At 45.7% G+C, this 17795-nt stretch overlaps 1 protein-coding gene across 1 annotated transcript; it reads right to left on the bottom strand.

The window, feature by feature from the left end:
* Nucleotides 1-1010: 1010 nt before the first annotated feature.
* Nucleotides 1011-1934, bottom strand: LOC120532232 (taste receptor type 2 member 116-like). Its single transcript, XM_039758082.1, has one exon. It carries the CDS (start codon nucleotides 1932-1934, stop codon nucleotides 1011-1013), a length of 924 nt encoding a protein of 307 aa, XP_039614016.1.
* Nucleotides 1935-17795: the final 15861 nt, after the last annotated feature.

Here is a 17795-nt window from a genome sequence, read left to right as displayed (position 1 = left end):
TACACGCATACTATGTGACATCTACTATTCGCTTTTGGGTGATGATTGACCTCCAAGGATATTACTCTTTTAAATTTAATTTTATTTTATTGTAGAATCAAGTCTCGGCAGCGGCCAACAGGGCGGCCATGCGGCGCATGCGTACGGGCGCCGTTCTTGTCCCTACCACCTTTGCCGTCGCTTCCTCTACCTCTTCATATCTTAAATCATTCTTGAGGCAGATTGAAGACTTAAATGGCATCTTAAGTGAAAAATGAATGAAAACGTACTAAGTACTTGCAGCACAAACACTGACTCAGTTTTAATGCGAAAAGATGCCGATGGAAGAATGTGAGGTAGAATGCCTAGAGGCGGCTGGGTGGTCTCATGGCCTCAGATCCCCTGCAGATTTTTTTTTCTCCAGCCGTCTGGAGTTTTTTTTTTCTGTCCTCCCTGGCCATCGGATCTTACTTTTATTCTATGTTAATTAGTGTTCTCTTATTTTAATTCTTACTTTTTCACGTAAAGCACTTTGATCTACTACATTATTTGAATGAAAATGTGCTATATAAATAAATGTTTTTATTGTTGTTGCTGTCTTTGACCCCCCACGAGAATGAGTCTGAGAAACACTGAAATAATCATTTAAGAAGTATCAGTTTTTGTTCTGGTTGGCAGGTGCCAAGCAGTGCCAACAGGGTCCCTGCTTCTCTGCTATTGCTACCAGGTTGATTCGTGCTGAAGACTTGGCAAGATCAGTCATTTGTGCTTCCCACTCCAGTACACTAGGTGGCAGCCGTGCACTGTCTAATCAGATGCGTGTCACCAAAATGGCAAGATCAAGAAGAAGAAGAAGAAGATGAGGAGAAAGTTATCAAGTGGACCAAAAACACTCACCACATTTGAACACAACGAGGCGGGCATCTCATGTTTAGCCATCAAGGGGGAGCACAATTCTCACCATATAGTGGGGTATACCGAGTAGAAGGAGGACCCTAACAGCATTGATTTTGTTTTTTTGGCTCGTCTTTCTAGCAAAACAGTCTCTTGCAATAACCCCTTAGGTTTCTGCTCCCAAGGAATATGAAATAAGGGCTGAAAGCAGGGCATAGGGTGTACAAAACACGGGCCACAGAGAGGAGGCTGGCACTGCAGTGGCTTTTACCCCACAGGCATATAAAACTGATGATGAAGTTGATGAACCAGGAGAAGATCAACGTGGATGAAGCAGCCAGAATCATCTTGCATCTGGCCAGGCGGTGCCCTCTGGAACATTGAGCTCCACCTTCTGGGAAGGCTTGCGCCGGTCCTGCCGGGTTCAGTTTTCTCCGGTGCTTAACTAAAAGAATCAGAAAGTAGACGTTGGAGGCCAGCAAGAGGGCAAAGGGGACCGTCTCAAAGAGGATGATAAAAATAGTGGCTAACCCGGCTGGAGGTCTCTTGTTGGCATAAGCCAAGTAGCAGCCGTTGACGTCTCGGATATCAAGGGAGGAGCTGTTATACGGTGTCGCCGTTGAGTTCACGGTGAGCGGCAGCAGAATGAAGCCCACGAGCAGAATCATTGACGCCACCACCTGCAGGCAGTTCCACTTCTTCTCCAGAAACTTTAACGCCGCCTGCAGCCGGATGGAATTTTGCAGCTTTGCGCAGTGATAGGCGTTGACCAGCAGTGTGATCACGACTTCGGATACTCGGAATATGGAGTAAAAATAGACCAGCCCCTTACAGCCCGGGTCCGACAGGAACGCCTTTCCCAGGATTTCGTAGATGAAAGTGGGAATACAGCTGAGGAGCAGGTAGAACAAGCGGATGACACTCAGCCAGAACAGGAGGTGCTCAGTGAGGCTGATTTGTGCTGCGGACCGCTGGACCTGGAGCAGGAACATAGCCAGACCATTCCCTGTTATGCCGACCACAAAGAAGACGACAGAGCAGCTCAGGGTTACGGCGAACATTTCTTTTTGTCAAAGTCAGAAGACGATCGCTGCCGAGAGTGCTTACAGATGAACATCCAAAGTGAGGTGTAGAAAAGGAATTGAGGAGGTGGTCTGGCTGCTGCTACCATTGGCAACCGGTGTAGTCTTACTGTCACCTGCAGAAGTTCACAGTGACATGCGACTTCAGTTTAATCAACTTCTGGGTGGCATCAATATAGCGGAAAACCTGCAGTGTAGCTTAACAACAAGGTGACAGTTGAGATCACAGGCAGATGGACACACAGGACCTTCCTCAAGTGATCTGCACTGGAAAAAAGCGAGCGATATTTACCGAATTGTACTTATTTGACTTACAACATCCATCCATCCATTATCCAACCCGCTATATCCGAACTACAGGGTCACGGGGGTCTGCTGGAGCCAATCCCAGCCAACACAGGGCACGAGGCAGGAAACAAACCCCGGGCAGGGCACCAGCCCACCGTAGTGACTTACAACATTTGAGGTCCAATTGGTTCCATTTCTTGTATTTTTCCAAAATTGGTGCACATTCAGATGAAGAGACTTTCTTGTGGTAACATATAGTGTCAGAAGTGGGATTTGAACCTACAACCTCTGGGTTTGCATCCTTCACCTCTACACCACGCTGCCTGAATCCTTAATTTACGTAGTGCCTTTCAGAGTGAGCAGCATCCTGAAACACTTTAGAAAGCATATAATTAGGGGTGTGGGCGCCTGATTGCCCCTTCTGATGGGGTGGCAGCCTCTCCACCTTGAACCTTGGGCTGTTGCGATAGGCACAGACACCCCAGGAACATAAACTGCATTGGCTGGATGGAGGTGTTTATAAACGGACACAATGTACCCCCACTGTAACATCCAGGGGGGCATTTCCTGGGGCCTGAAGTGACCCTAAACTTGGATAGGCGTGTGTGCAAAATGGATGGAAGGGCACCTTGTACTCAGTGACATCACACTTCATTCATGTACAGTACTTTACTGTTAAAGGCAGGCAAGCAAGCAAGCGATTCACCTTTAATTTATATAGGGTCTTTTAGAGTGAGCATCAACTCAAACCACTTTGCAAACCAAATATTAATTTGACATGTAATGAAAACTGATTGCACCAACCTGGGAGATGTTAAGTGTTTGGCCTCCTCACTTTGTTTTGTGTTAGCTGGTTTAAAAAATTGATGAATGGATGGATTCATAATTGAATGGACACATTTTAATCAGTGACATCACATTTTATTAAATCACAAACATTAGCCCTGCTTTTACGAATCCCATATCAAATGGCACATAACAGAGGCATATGCATTACATTTGTCATTCCAGCAGATGGCACATGACAAACATTTGCAGCAATAAAATGCATTGCATTTTTCATTTCAACAGATGGCGCATCTCACACATTAGTACTGCTTTTACAAATCCCATAACAAATGGGATATAACAGAGACCTCCTTAACTTTTATCGACATTTATCTAACTCTATATTTATTTTTCTAGTATCAGAATGTAGTTTAAGTTAAATTGTTTTGGTTTCAATAGATGTATTTTTCATTTTTTTTTCTCACATCTTCGCGCCCCCCTTTTTGTTACTTCGCACCCCCTTAGGGGGGCCCGCTCCACAGTTTGAGAACCACTGCAATAGATGGTGCATCATGCACATTAGCACTGCTTTTACAAATCCCATACCAAATGGCACATAACAGAGGCATATGCATTACATTTTTCATTCCAACAGATGGCACATGACAAACATTTGCAGCAATAAAATGCATTGCATTTTTCATTTCAACAGATGGCGCATCTCACACATTAGTACTGCTTTTACAAATCCCATAACAAATGGGATATAATAGAGACCTCCTTAACTTTTATCGACATTTATCTAACTCTATATTTATTTTTCTAGTATCAGAATGGAGTTTAAGTTAATTTGTTTTGGTTTCAATAGATGTATTTTTCATATTTTCTTTTTTTCCACATCTTTGCGCCCCCCTTTTGGTTACTTCGCGCCCCCCTAGGGGGGCCTGCCACACAGTTTGAGAACCACTGCAATAGATAGTGCATCATGCACATTAGCACTGCTTTTACAAATCCCATAACAAATGGGATATAACAGAGACATATGCATTGCATTTTTCATTCCAACAGAAGGTGAATCACAAACAACATGTACTTTTACAAATCCAATCCTTAATGGCATATGACAGAGAAAAATGCATTGTGGTTGGCAGCTCACAAACATTTGCAGCAATAAAATACATAGCATTTTTTTATTTCAACAGATGGCGCATCTCACACATTAGTACTGCTTTTACAAATCCCATAACAAACGCGATACAACAGAGACCTACTTAACTTTTATCGACATTTATCTAACTCTATATTTATTTTTCTAGTATCAGAATGGAGTTTAAGTTAATTTGTTTTGGTTTCAATAGATGTATTTTTCATATTTTCTTTTTTTCCACATCTTTGTGCCCCCCTTTTGGTTACTTCGCGCCCCCCTAGGGGGGCCTGCCACAGTTTGAGAACCACTGCAACAGATGGTGCATCATGCACATTAGCACTGCTTTTACAAATCCCATACCAAATGGGATATAACAGAGGCATATGCATTACATTTGTCATTCCAACAGATGGCACATGACAAACATTTGCAGTAATAAAATGCATTGCATTTTCCATTCCAAAAAATGGTGCATAACTCAATGCATTGCAGTTTTCATTCCAACAAATGGTGTATTAGAAACATTAGCACTGCTTTTACAAATCCCATACCAAATGGCATATAACAGAGACATATGCATTGCAGGTGGTGCCTCACAAACATTTGCAGCAATAAAATGTATCGTATTTTTCATTCCAACAGATACAACAACAACAACCATATTTATTTATATAGCACATTTTTATACAAATAATGTAGCTCAAAGTGCTTTACATGATGAAGAAAGAAAAGAAATACAAAAATAAATAAGAAAAATAAGACAAAACTCATTAACATAGAATAAAAGTAAGGTCCGATGGCCAGGGAGGACAGAAAAAACAAAAAAACAAAAAACTCCAGATGGCTGAAGAAAAAATAAAATCTGCAGGGGGTCCAGACCATGAGACCACCCAGCCCCCTCACATAAATGATCAGTCTTCATTGTGTTTGGGGTTCTCATGGAAGGACTTGATGATGACGGTCAAGTGGACTTCTGGCCTTTAATCCATCAATGTAGGGACATCATGGTGCTTTGATTAGGCGGTGGTGGTGCATCACATACATTTGTAGCAATAAAATGCATTGCATTATTCATTCCAAAAGATGGTGTATTACAAACATTAGCACTAAATTTACTAATCTCATACCAAGTGCTATATAACAGAGACATTGCAACCAGATGGACAGATACACAGACACTTTTACTTTTATTAAGTGGATTCTTCTTCTTCTTCTTCTGGCTCGTCTTTTTCCATCTCTTCCTGTCCTCGTCATCTTTCTCTGTCACAACCACCAACTTCATGTCCTCTCTCAGCACCTTCTCTTAGGCCTTCCTCTTCTCCTCTTCCCTGGCGGCTCAATCCTTAGCACCCTTCTCCCAATATACCCCTCATCTCTCTTCTGCACATGTCCAAACTAACGCATTCTCACCTCTCTGACTTTGTCTCCAAACCGTCCCACCTGAGCTGACCCTCTAATGTATTCGTTCCCCTATCCATCCTCGTCACGTGGATTAACACATTTTAATCAATGATATCACATTGACCATCTATGCAGGTCTTGCTTAATTTTTTCCTTAAAGACAGCGAATTTTTTGCTTATGGCAGCAGACTCTGGACACGCCAGCATATTAGTTCTTTTAGACCTCAGTGCAGCATTTGACTCTCGGGTCAGACATGACACTCTACTGTCCAGAACGGAGAACATGCTGGGTATCTCTGGCACTGCCCTCCAGTGGTTCAAGTCCTATCTGACTGATAGGCAAGAGTTTGTTGGTTATGGCAAGAGCAGGTCCAGCTCAGCACCAGTCACACAAGGGGCTCCTCATTTCAATGTGCAAGGTGTTTACAACATCATAAAAAGTAAAGTGAAATATCTATAAAAGTGGTACTCATTGTCAGTGATACTAATGTTTTTATTAATTTTTATTTCTTCTTTTTTTACCTGAAACTATCACGTCGTCAATAGGCGCTTGGTGCGGGTGCACAGTTCACAGCACCCACGCTACGGCTCTGCCAGGTGGTTTAAAAACTTCATTCCACTTCACAATTCTTGAAGCCACCAGGCCCCTAGGAGCAGCCCAGGCTTTAGAAATGGTTTGATCTCCATTCTCCTTTGTCCTGATCTTTGACTCATCACATTTTGAACATAAAGGTCTACAGAGAGTTTCACGTTTGTTCTGACATGCGGTGTGAACTGCAGCACCCTCTGTACACAGCTTCATGTGGGCCTCTCTAAATGATGTCCAATCAATTCAGTGTGTAACCATCTGGCACCACTGAGATTCATCCATCCGTCCATCCATCCATCACCCAACCTGCTATATCCTAACTACAGGGTCACGGGGGTCTGCTGGAGCCAATCCCAGCCAACACAGGGCACAAGGCAGGAAACAAACCCCGGGCAGGGTGCCAGCCCACCGCAGGGCACACACACACACACCAAGCACACACCAGGGACAATTTAGGATTACCAATGCACTTAACCTGCATGTCTTTGGACTGTGGGACGAAACCCACGCAGACACGGGGAGAACATGCAAACTCCACACAGGGAGGACCCGGGAAGCGAACCCAGATGGGTCTCCTAACTGCGAGGCAGCAACGCTACCCACTGCGCCACCGTGCTGTCAATTTTTTTTTTAGAGGTCCCAGGAACGGCCCCAACCTCGGCCCGACTCGCACCACTCACACACAGAGACACACGACTTAACAGCAAAGCAAATAAATAACTATGTGATATACTGAATGAAACACAAGCACCAAATAAACAGCTAACCCTCCTGTTCTCCAACGACGATATTAATTACTGACACAACACTAACTCATGTAACAATAAACACTAACAACCCAGTCCACCGACAGTCCAAACGCAACGGTAGCGGAGGAATTGCAATGGTGGAAACGATGACGATCCAAGGACAGCTTTCTGTAAGTAATGTGACAGACCGTCCTACGGGTAGTCCTGATGTGGCGAAGGGTGATGAGATTTGGGGACACTCCCTCGGATGAAGCACGATGACCAGTCCAGCACTAATCACATGACAGGCCAGCACGGGACAGGTCCTTACAGGTTCAACGATCCAGGATCGTCCACAGGAGGTATTGGAGACGAGACAGATGCGTGAACGGGCGGCACGGTGGCGCAGTGGTAGCGCTGCTGCCTCGCAGTTAGGAGACCGGGTTAAGCTTCCGGGTCCTCCCTGCGTGGAGTTTGCATGTTCTCCCGTGTCTGCGTGGGTTTCCTCCGGCGCTCGGTTTCCTCCCACAATCCAAAGACATGCAGGTTAGGTGGATTGGTGATTCTGAATTGGCCCTAATGTGTGCTTGGTGTGTGGGTGTGTTTGTGTGTGTCCTGTGGTGGGTTGGCACCCTGCCCAGGATTGGTTCCTGCCTTGTGCACTGTGTTGGCTGGGATTGGCTCCAGCAGACCCCCGTGACCCTGTATTTGGATTCAGCGGGTTAGAAAATGGATGGATAGACAGATGGGTGAATATGAACACAACACAACGGGGTGCCTTTGCTGCTTCGCACCTTCTTGTACCCAGCAGCCCCTGGGTACATTACCCACAGGGCAGGCTGGGAAATGGAGTCCATTAATCCATAGCGCTGTTGCATGTGTGCCACAGGTGGACTCCAGTCAAGTTCTGGAAACGTCTCAAGGAAACTGGAGGCACCTGAGCACAATGTGGAGTGCCAGAGCTAAAGGGTCGAAATACTTCTAGGAAGTTTTAGATTTTTTTTTTTAAATATATTTGCCAACCGAGCGCTGTCACTTTGTCATTGGGGGTTATTGAGTGCACTGCGGTGGGCTGGTGCCCTGCCCGTGGTTTGTTTCCTGCCTTGTGCCCTGTGTTGGCTGGGATTGGCTCCAGCAGACCCCCGTGACCCCGTAGTTGGGATAATAGCGGGTTGGATAATGGATGGATGGTTACTGAGTGCAGACAGATGGTCACAGATGGCACGTGTCTCCATTTCAAATTAAACCAGCGACACAAAGTATGGAGAAACTCAAGGGGTCAGAAGACGTTCTGAATTCACTAAATCACGTAGTGAAGGACTCTGGGAATGCATTTATAAATTGGGTTATTTAATCAAAGCCAAAGGAGAGCTGCCAATCCAAGATATGGGAAAGCAGTCAGGAAATTTTAGATTATTATAAGTCATCCAAAAACATGGCCACTCGAACATGTTAAAACGCCTCTCTATCCGTGACGTCTCCTCAGCCCACCCGGCCGCCACCTGGCCTACTACTTACATTTCTTAATTACTTTTAAAATAGCTTGAGGGATGAGACTGGAATAAAAAATAAAATGAAACACCACAGGAGAAGCCGTGGTGACGGAGCGCTACAACTGAGAACAATGGTTACCTCTGAGCGATCCAAGGGTGGGTTCATCGGGCGGACCCTTTGAAAATGAGCTTCTATGGAATCAACGCTTCAAAGGGTGCAAGCTGAAACTCAGGAAGCAGACGCGTTCTTATTTCAACTTCTCGTTGTGGAATTCGAGAAACGGGGAGGTGAAGTGAGGTGAGAGGGATGGGAACATCTTTGACGAAACCCACGGATGGAAGCGCCACCCGCCGCTGTGCGATGACAGGAACGCAGGGCTGTCTTAACAGCATCCTAGGCCATGGGCAAAAGTAGCGCCCCCAAAACAGAAACAACACGTAGGCATTGTGGACAACTATGCTTCTGGGGCCAGTGCCCATTGTGCCCGTACGTTAAGGCAGCCCTGCAGGAACGTAACCCTATGATCCATTGTCCTTGTAGGTAATCATCTCTGTTCTACATGCAACGTGATATCTGACACCCTGGAGATGAATGTCTCGTGTTTTGAGACAGCGGTGCTTGCCCACATTCAGAGCAGCATATCGCACACCCTGGACCCCCTGCAATATGCCTACCGGGCCAACAGGTCCATCTCTGATGCCATCGTGGCCGCATTACATTATTCCCTCTCCCACCTGGAGAACAAAGACTCCTACATCAGGATGCTCTTTGTTGACTACAGCTCTGCCTTTAACACGGTTATCCCCCCTAAACTGTCTGCACCCCACCCTCTGTGACTGGCTCCTAGACTTTCTGACTGGCAGGCCCCAGTCTGCCAGGATTGGTAATAGGATTTCAGCCACCATTATCACAAACACAGGCACCCCACAGGGATGGGTCCTCAGCCCCATCCTCTACACCCTGTTCACCCAGGACTGTGTCGCCTCCCACAAAGATCACATCATCCTAAAGTTCACAGATGACACCGCAGTGATTGGACACATCACTGGTGGGGACAACAGGAGGGAGGTGGCCAGTCTGGTGTCATAGTGTGATGACAACAACCTCACCTTCAACACAGACAAGATGAAGGAGATGATAGTGGACATGAGGAAGGAGAGGAGACCTCACCGGCCACTGTTCATCCGAGGGTTTGAAGTGGAGAGGGTGAGCAGCATTAAATACCTGGATGTCTACATCAGTGAGGACCCTACATGGACACTTAACACCACACAGCGGCTGTACTTTCAGAGAAGGCTGAGGAAGTTTGGTATGTCGACTAAGATCCTCGGCAACCTCTACAGCTGCATTGTTGTGAGCATCTTGACCAGCTGCATCACCGTGTGGTACGGCAACACTACTACTATGGACCGCAAACGCCTGCAGAGAAGATCACCAGGACCCCAGTGCCCTCTCTGCAGAGCATCTACAACTGCCGAGTCCGCAGGAGAACTGCCTCAATTCTCAGGGACCCTCAACACGAACTGTTCACACCTCTACCCTCAGGCAGGAGGTACAGAAGTATGAAATGCAGTGCCAGTCTCACCTCCTCCCTAAACTCAGCCTTGCAGTCTTCCTTTTTCAACTTCCACCTTTTGATCCTTGGCTCTGCCCTCACTCTCTTCCTCTTCTTGATCTCCAACGTCATCCTACAGACCACCATCCTATGCTGCTTGACTACACTTTCCCCTGACACCACTTTGCAGTCTGCAGTCTCCTTCAGATCAAATCTTCTGCATAGGATGGCATCTACTTGTGTGCATCTTCCTCCACTCTTGTTCGTCACCCTATGTTCCTCCCTCTTCTTAAAATGCATATTCACCCCAGCCATGTCCATCCTTTTGGCAAAATCCACTATCATCTGACCTTCTTCATTCCTCTCCTTGACACCATACCTACCCATCACATCCTCGTCTCCTCTGTTCCCTTCACCAACATGCCAACTGAAATCCGCTCCAGTCACCTCTTTCTGTCCCTTGGGTACACTGTTCATCACTTCATCCAACTCACTCCAAAAATCTTCTTTCTCACTCATTGCACTCCCAACTTGTGGTGCATATGCACTACCAACATTCATCATCACACCTCCAATTTCCAGCTTCATAATCATCACTCTGTCTGACACTCTTTTCACCTCCAGAACACTCTTGATGTGCTGATCCTTCAGAATAACCCCAACTCCATTTCTCCTCCCATCCACACCATGATAGAACAATTTGAACCCACCTGTGATCCACCTGGCCGTACTCCCCTTCCATTTAGTCTCTTCACACACAATATATCAACCTTCCTTCTCTCCATCATATCTGCTAACTCTCTCCCCTTACCAGTCATACTGCCAACATTCAGAGTTCCTACCCTCAGTTCTACTCTTTTTACTTTCCTCCTCTCCTCCTGCCTCCGGACACGTCTCCCCCTCTTCTTCTTCTTCTTCTTCTTCTTCGGTCAACAGTAGCACAATTTCCGCCAGCACACCGTTGGCTAACAGTACTGGTGGCGGTTCTTGTTATTCCGGGGCTCGACCGCGATCTGGTATGGAAATTTGTATTGTTGTCCGCATATTGATTTGGCAAAATTTTACACCAGATGCCCTTCCTGACGTAACCCTCCCCATTTATCCGGGCTTGGGACCGGCATGAAGAAACACACTGGTTGGTGCATCCCCTGTGGCTGGGTTGGAGGACTTTCAGGCCATTAGACTCCTGAATAACTGACTGGAGTTTATAACGGTGGTCCACCTCATTCTATCGACCTCACACAACTGTATTTGACTTGTCCATCACACACCTACCTGCACATTACACTTTATATTTCTATTCTGTTTTTATACTTTATGCTGCCTCTGTTACTTATTATCTATCTGCTATTTATTATTTATGTTTATCTTTATCCGTTGATTTGGTGTGGACAGCAAAGAAAGAATCTCATTGTACAGGGTGTCAATGAGTGGACGCTAGGAGTCGCTGTTGCTCCATGAAACCCAACGGACAGATGCAGACACTGGTTTAAAAGCACCAAGAAGTATTTTCATTTTCTTCTCCAAAGTGGTCCAAAGCACCTCCACCACCATAAACAATAAACAAATCAATAATACGAATACAACAATCCAATCCTCCACTCCCAGCAGCTCCGTCAAACACCCTCCCAACTCCAGCTCCCCTTGCTGGGTCTGCACCAGTCCTTTACATAGTCCTTGCACCGGAAGTGCTCCTGTCATTCTGCCCATGTGATTCCATAGCACCTCCGGGTCAGATAAAGACTTATATTTTTCTTCAGCCAAGAAGTACTTATTTTTCTCCATCCTCGTGAATTGGGAGTATTTCCGAGCTAGCAGGAAAATAAAAATCCCTGTGTCTCTCTGCAGCGTCCCATGATGGCACCCATGGCACACAGCAGGGCCGTGAAGCCGAACTTCATCTCCCATGGTGCCCTGTGGGAATCCGGGACACCTCCATGCTGCAGGGAAGACGCCATCTGGTGTCTTGGATGTGTCGGCCGGGATGAGCTGCCGTGTTTCCTTACTGTGCACATGACAATAAAACTTGAACTTGAACTTGAATGTCGTCAGGAATGAACAACTCCTCATGTTTCAGTACTGGGACGGAGGGTCACAGTGCCATTGTGGGTGTTATATTTAAACCAGGGTTTACCACATGACTTATGTTTAAATTCCATTTTTCAGTTCTTTCTTAACTCTTTGAGGGCTGAATATTTTTTCAAAAAACTCAATTTTCTGAAAAACACACAAAGCAATGGTTTCATAGAAAAATCAACATAAAACGTCTATTGTTATGTGCTGTGGCAGCTGTTGGCGCATGTTCGGCATCTCTGGCAGCAGTGCCTGCGCGGGGGCGCCTCGATGGCCAGCAGGAATGCACAGTGAGCCGGCTGCCTGGCTGTCTTCGCAAAGCAGGTGGGCGGCAGTGGCAGTGGCAGTGTGGCACAATATGGTTTGTACCTCTTGTCATCATGGTGACATGGTGGTCCTCCCAGGTGAATGCTGCTGTAGGCACATCAGCTACACGAACGTGTTCATCACCAAGATAAGCTGGGGACCGATCAGATGATGCTGGTACCTCACTTTTGTTTTTTGATCTCCATCTCTAGATCACTTGCATTAAACTTGAAATCTATCTATCTATCTATCTATCTATCTATCTATCTATCTATCTATCTATCTATCTATCTATCTATCTATCTATCTATTATATAGTGCCTTTCACATCTATTTATTATTTAGTGCCTTTCTCATCTATCTATCTTTTAATCTAGTATATAGTGCCTTTCACAGCTATCTATTATTGATATAGTGCCTTTCACTCTATCTATCTATCTATCTATCTATCTATCTATCTATCTATCTATCTATCTATCTATCTATCTATCTATCTATCTATCTATCTATCTATCTATCATATATTGCCTTTCATCTATCTATTTATTATTTAGTGCCTTTCTCATCTATCTATCTATTAATCTAGTATATAGTGCCTTTCACAGCTATCTATTATTGATATAGTGCCTTTCACTCTATTTATTATTTAGTGCCTTTCTCATCTATCTATCTATTAATCTAGTATATAGTGCCTTTACAGCTATCTATTATTGATATAGTGCCTTTCACTCTATCTATCTATCTATCTATCTATCTATCTATCTATCTATCTATCTATCTATCTATCTATCTATCTATCTATCTATCTATCTATCTATTATATAGTGCCTTTCATCTATCTATCTATCTATCTATCTATCTATCTATCTATCTATCTATTATACAGTGCCTTTCATATCCATCTACTTATTCATCTATCGAACAGTCGAGTTTTGTCGCAGTTTACAGCCAGTTACTGTTCTCTACCCCTGAATTTTGACAAAAGTCAACATCAGCCCTGAAAGAGTTAATGCTTTCATTACTATCCATCCATCCATTATCCAACCTGCTATATCCTAACTATAGAGTCACGGGGGTCTGCTGGAGCCAATCCCAGCCAACACAGGGTGCAAGGCAGGAAACAAACCCCAGGCAGGGTGCCAGCCCACCACAGGGCACACACACACTCACCAGGGACAATTTAGGATCGCCAATCCACCTACCCTGCATGTCTTTGGACTGTGGGAGGAAAACCACACAGACACGGGGAGAACATGCCAACTCCACGCAGGGAGGACCTGAAAAGCAAACCCAGGTCTCCTTACTGTGAGGCAGCAGCGCTACCCACTGTGCCACCATGCTGCCTGTAACACACAATATGTCAAAAATGAAAATAGGTATTTCATCTGCAGATCAGCTGAAACTCCTAACAAAGTCGGAGCTTTTATGCCAGTTATTGAAGGAGTCAAGGCCCTGACCCCGGAGACCACACTCCTAGAAACGTGGCATGTGCCCCTGACAACGGTACACAGCATGGCTTCTCTTAAAGTACGAGGTTACAGAACATTGGATTTCAGCTTAAATCATGACAGGGTTCCACTGTATTTAGATTATCCATCCATTATCCAACCTGTTATATCCTAACTACAGGGTCACGGGGGTCAACTGGAGCCAATCCCAGCCAACACAGGGCGCAAGACAGGAAACAAACCCCAGGCAGGGTGCCAGCCCATCACAGGTATTTAGATTAGATAAACTTTATTATTACCAAGGGGACATTCAGATGAATACAGAAGCAGAGACATAAACAAAACAAGGATAGACTCACAGGACAAATAATACAATCAATCCATCAATACAAATATATAAATAATTGTATTTTGTGCAGAATTACATAGAATTACACAGAATTCCGAGCAGAAGTCATGCTTGGGGTTACCACCAAATAGTTTAAATGGCCATCCTCTCTCCAAACTTGTGCGTCTCATGTGGACAAACCTAAGATGACAGACAGACCACAGCAGGAAGACAATAAGAAAACAAGATCAAATAATGAATAAGCCCCAATTAAGGCGGTCCTTGCCAGCCCACTAAGATTCCAGACGGATGGACTGGACGCTGGCAGACGCGTGGCACCTGCTGATGTTTAGTTGGCCGAAAATCCTCGCTGCCCACCCGTTTGGCTCCACCGAGGGTCTCAGGCCTGTGACTCATCGGCTTTAAACGTCTCCAGGAATCTGCCAGACTGTCACAGAAACCGAGGAATGTGCTACAGGGGTGTATTTTTTTTTTAAATTAGACATGATGCAGGAGATAATATTTCCAAAGTTGAAAGAATGTATTTTATTCAATTTAATAAAAGCAAAACCAAAACGTGTGTCAGAAGAAGTCCTCTTATATAATAAAAATTCAAATCAATTGCCGTGGGGATGCTAGAAATTGCCTTAAATTGGTGAATCTCCCTCTTTTGTGGGTTTCTTGTCTCAGCCAGGATCCCCAAATTTGGTCTCTTTTCTTTATTTTTGATAACTTTGAGTTATGCAGTTTAGTGAATTGTTCTTTATTTTTGCCCTTATATTTAAACTGCCTTTGTTGTGGTCCATGGGTTTTGTTGGGCGGTCCTCCAAGAATTGGGCCACCTGCCAATCACCACAAGGAACTGCCCACCATGTCGTAAAACTGGGGGGTCTCTTACTGTGTCTGAAAGTTCATTTCAAATGCACTAATGAGTGTTGAGTTTACTCGTTTTCATCCTTTTCCTCTGTTTAGGACCTCGTCTTGGGACTTTATGTGACTTGACTGACTTCCTTTCAGGCAACTCCTTTTGTCCTTCCTGCTCTACGGAGCTTACTTTTGTTCCTGGGCGTTGTGTTAAGAATGAATCTGTTATTTTCTGTTTGATGGCAAAGTAATAATAATTCATAATTCTTTACATTAATATAGTGCTTTTCTCACTATTCAAAGCGTTTAGCAATTGCAGGTTAAGGGTCTTGCTCAAGGGCCCGACAGAGCAGAGTCCCTTTTGGCATTTTACAGGATTTGAACCGGCAACCTTCCAATTGCCAGTGCAGATCCCTAGCCTCAGAGCCACCACTCCTCCCCTTCAAGTGGGCCTTTGGGGTGGTCCATTTGGAGCTTTTAGAAACTCATCAGTGCTCCAGGAATCCTGGCCCATGACAGTGGTGGGCATTCATTTACCTGTCCAGCCATGCATTTCATTTACCCACCTAAAGGGGGAGCAAAGCGGAGAAGGTAGGAACAAACCCAGGGTGGGATGCCATTGGCTCAATGTCATATCACCAAACACAAGGACATCTTTAGAGACACCAGACAAACAAAATTTGCATAAAGATAGATAGATAGATAGATAGATAGATAGATAGATAGATAGATAGATAGATAGATAGAAATGAAAGGCACTATATGATAGATAGATAGATAGATAGATAGATAGATAGATAGATAGATAGATAGATAGATAGATGAAATGAAAGGTGCCATATGATAGATAGATAGATAGATAGATAGAAAAGATAGATGCCATATAGATAGATAGATAGATAGATAGATAGATAGATAGATAGATAGATAGATAGATAGATAGATAGATAGATAGATAAAAGATAGAAATGAAAGGCGCTATATGATAGATAGATAGTGTCACACACGTGTGCATGGGAAGCAGCTGAAGGGCTTAGACAATACTGTTTATACATCTGCCCAGGGCGGGTACGCTGACGCTCTTTCTGAGTTCTCTGCAGGTCTTACCCGGAAATCCCACCAGGAGCCGCCATTTCCAGGAAGGACACACCACCTCCGGTTCCGCCCCAAGAATGAGGTCACTTCGGTTCCGCCCCAAGGGTGATGTCACTTCAGTTCCGCCCAGAGGACGACATCATTTCCGCCCTCTGAGCTATAAAGCTCACTGCCTTTGCTTAGGCAGGCAGTTCTGTCTTGGACTCTGTTGTGTAAACAACTGTTTGAAAATGCCTCAATTCCTTTTGCAGCCGGGAAACCGCATTAAACGGGTGGCTGCCCCAAACCTTTCCGCCTCTGGTCTCCAGTTATTACAGTGGCGTAGTCGGCAGGATGGTGTCCCCAAGAACCCGGGACACGGACCTTCAAGGAACCAGGTGGGTGAGTACCGGGCCGAGTTTCGGGCAGGGAGTGCGCGGAGGGTCAGGAAGGACGCGTGCAGGCTCTGCTCCACGAGCATAGCCCGGGCCTACCAACCCATCTCGTGGAGAAGGTAGAGGGGACCCACAGGCGTGGGCTGGCTTCTGGGGAAAACACACGAGTGGCTCAGTATGCTCTTCTGGGTAGGAAAGCCGAGCCCATCGGGACCAAGGTCCCTGTTAACGATGGGCTGTCCCCAGGCCGGCAGGTAAAGAATATAATAGACTGGGAGTTTAACCCAACAAAGGGCTGTCAGAGCAGTCTATGGCTCTCTGGCAACAGGTGGGTGAGTTGCTACGGCCATTTGATTTGACCCCCTTGCAAATAGTGCAGCAAGTGGCCTGTTTTTGCTGCTACAGCGAATACCCCAGGAATTTGCCCAGCCGCCTGGGGAGAATTCCATTCCTGGACGAGCTGCTACAGCTCTTGCAACCCAGAGGCCGGCTGTGAAACCCGGGAGGGCAGACAGCCGCTCTGTGGACTACCCGGGAGTTATGTCCTACAAAGCAGTCCCTTCCACGCAATCCAGAGCCTGTTCGAAGTCGCCGGGCCGCCTGGCTTGCGACCTGTCGGGAACAAGGCGGACCGTAGGGGACAATGGCGGGTTGTTTGTGTGCCCTTAGCAATCCCTGGCGGATAAACATACGGGAGAGCTTATTATTAATGGACATATGGTAACAGCGCTGTTTGATTCCGCAGTAACGTGTCTGTCGTTGCTCGCCGCTTTGTTCTACCGCAACAATGGATTAAGAAAAGACCAGTCTAAAATGTATACACGGAGATATCCGCTCGTATAATACCGCCCGGTGTTACGTATGTCTCGGAGGAACCCTTGGCTTACCGAAGCGGTACACCCGGATCCTCCGCTTCCGTAATCCTCGGGCGGACTGGTCTGACAGTAACGCGTAGTTTAGAAAGCATTCCCAAAAGCTTTTGGCCTCGTTATAGATGATAAAGACTCATCTCAAGCTGCTTCCACACCGTAATCAGCCGACAGGGAGGGGCGGTAGGCCAAGAGAGTGACGAAGATACTCCCGGACCGTCGCGGGCTACTACGCCATCCACTAGCCCGCAGCGAGGAGGATTCTCCGCCTTGAGGTCAGACCGACCCGCTCTCTGAGTTGCACTTTCAGTTTAGAGCGACCGCTTCTTTCAAGAGAGAACAGTGGAATGACGACTCTCTGAAGCACATAAAGAATGCAGTGGTTCTCGTTAACGCCAACGCGCGATTTGCCCATGCCACAGGGACCTCACTTTGTCATGGATAATGAATTATTGTATCGGGTTGCTGAACATGAGGGGAAGGTCCGAAGTTGTTGCTAGTCCCGCTGACCTA

The sequence above is a fragment of the Polypterus senegalus genome, chromosome 7 (genome assembly GCF_016835505.1).
Source record: "Polypterus senegalus isolate Bchr_013 chromosome 7, ASM1683550v1, whole genome shotgun sequence".
NCBI lineage: Eukaryota > Metazoa > Chordata > Cladistia > Polypteriformes > Polypteridae > Polypterus > Polypterus senegalus.
This window is presented reverse-complemented; position numbering and strand designations above follow the sequence as displayed.

Coding starts and splice junctions, on each gene's coding strand:
- LOC120532232 (XM_039758082.1), bottom strand. CDS start 1,934: ATGTTCGCCGTAACCCTGAGCTGCTCTGTCGTCTTCTTTGTGGTCGGC.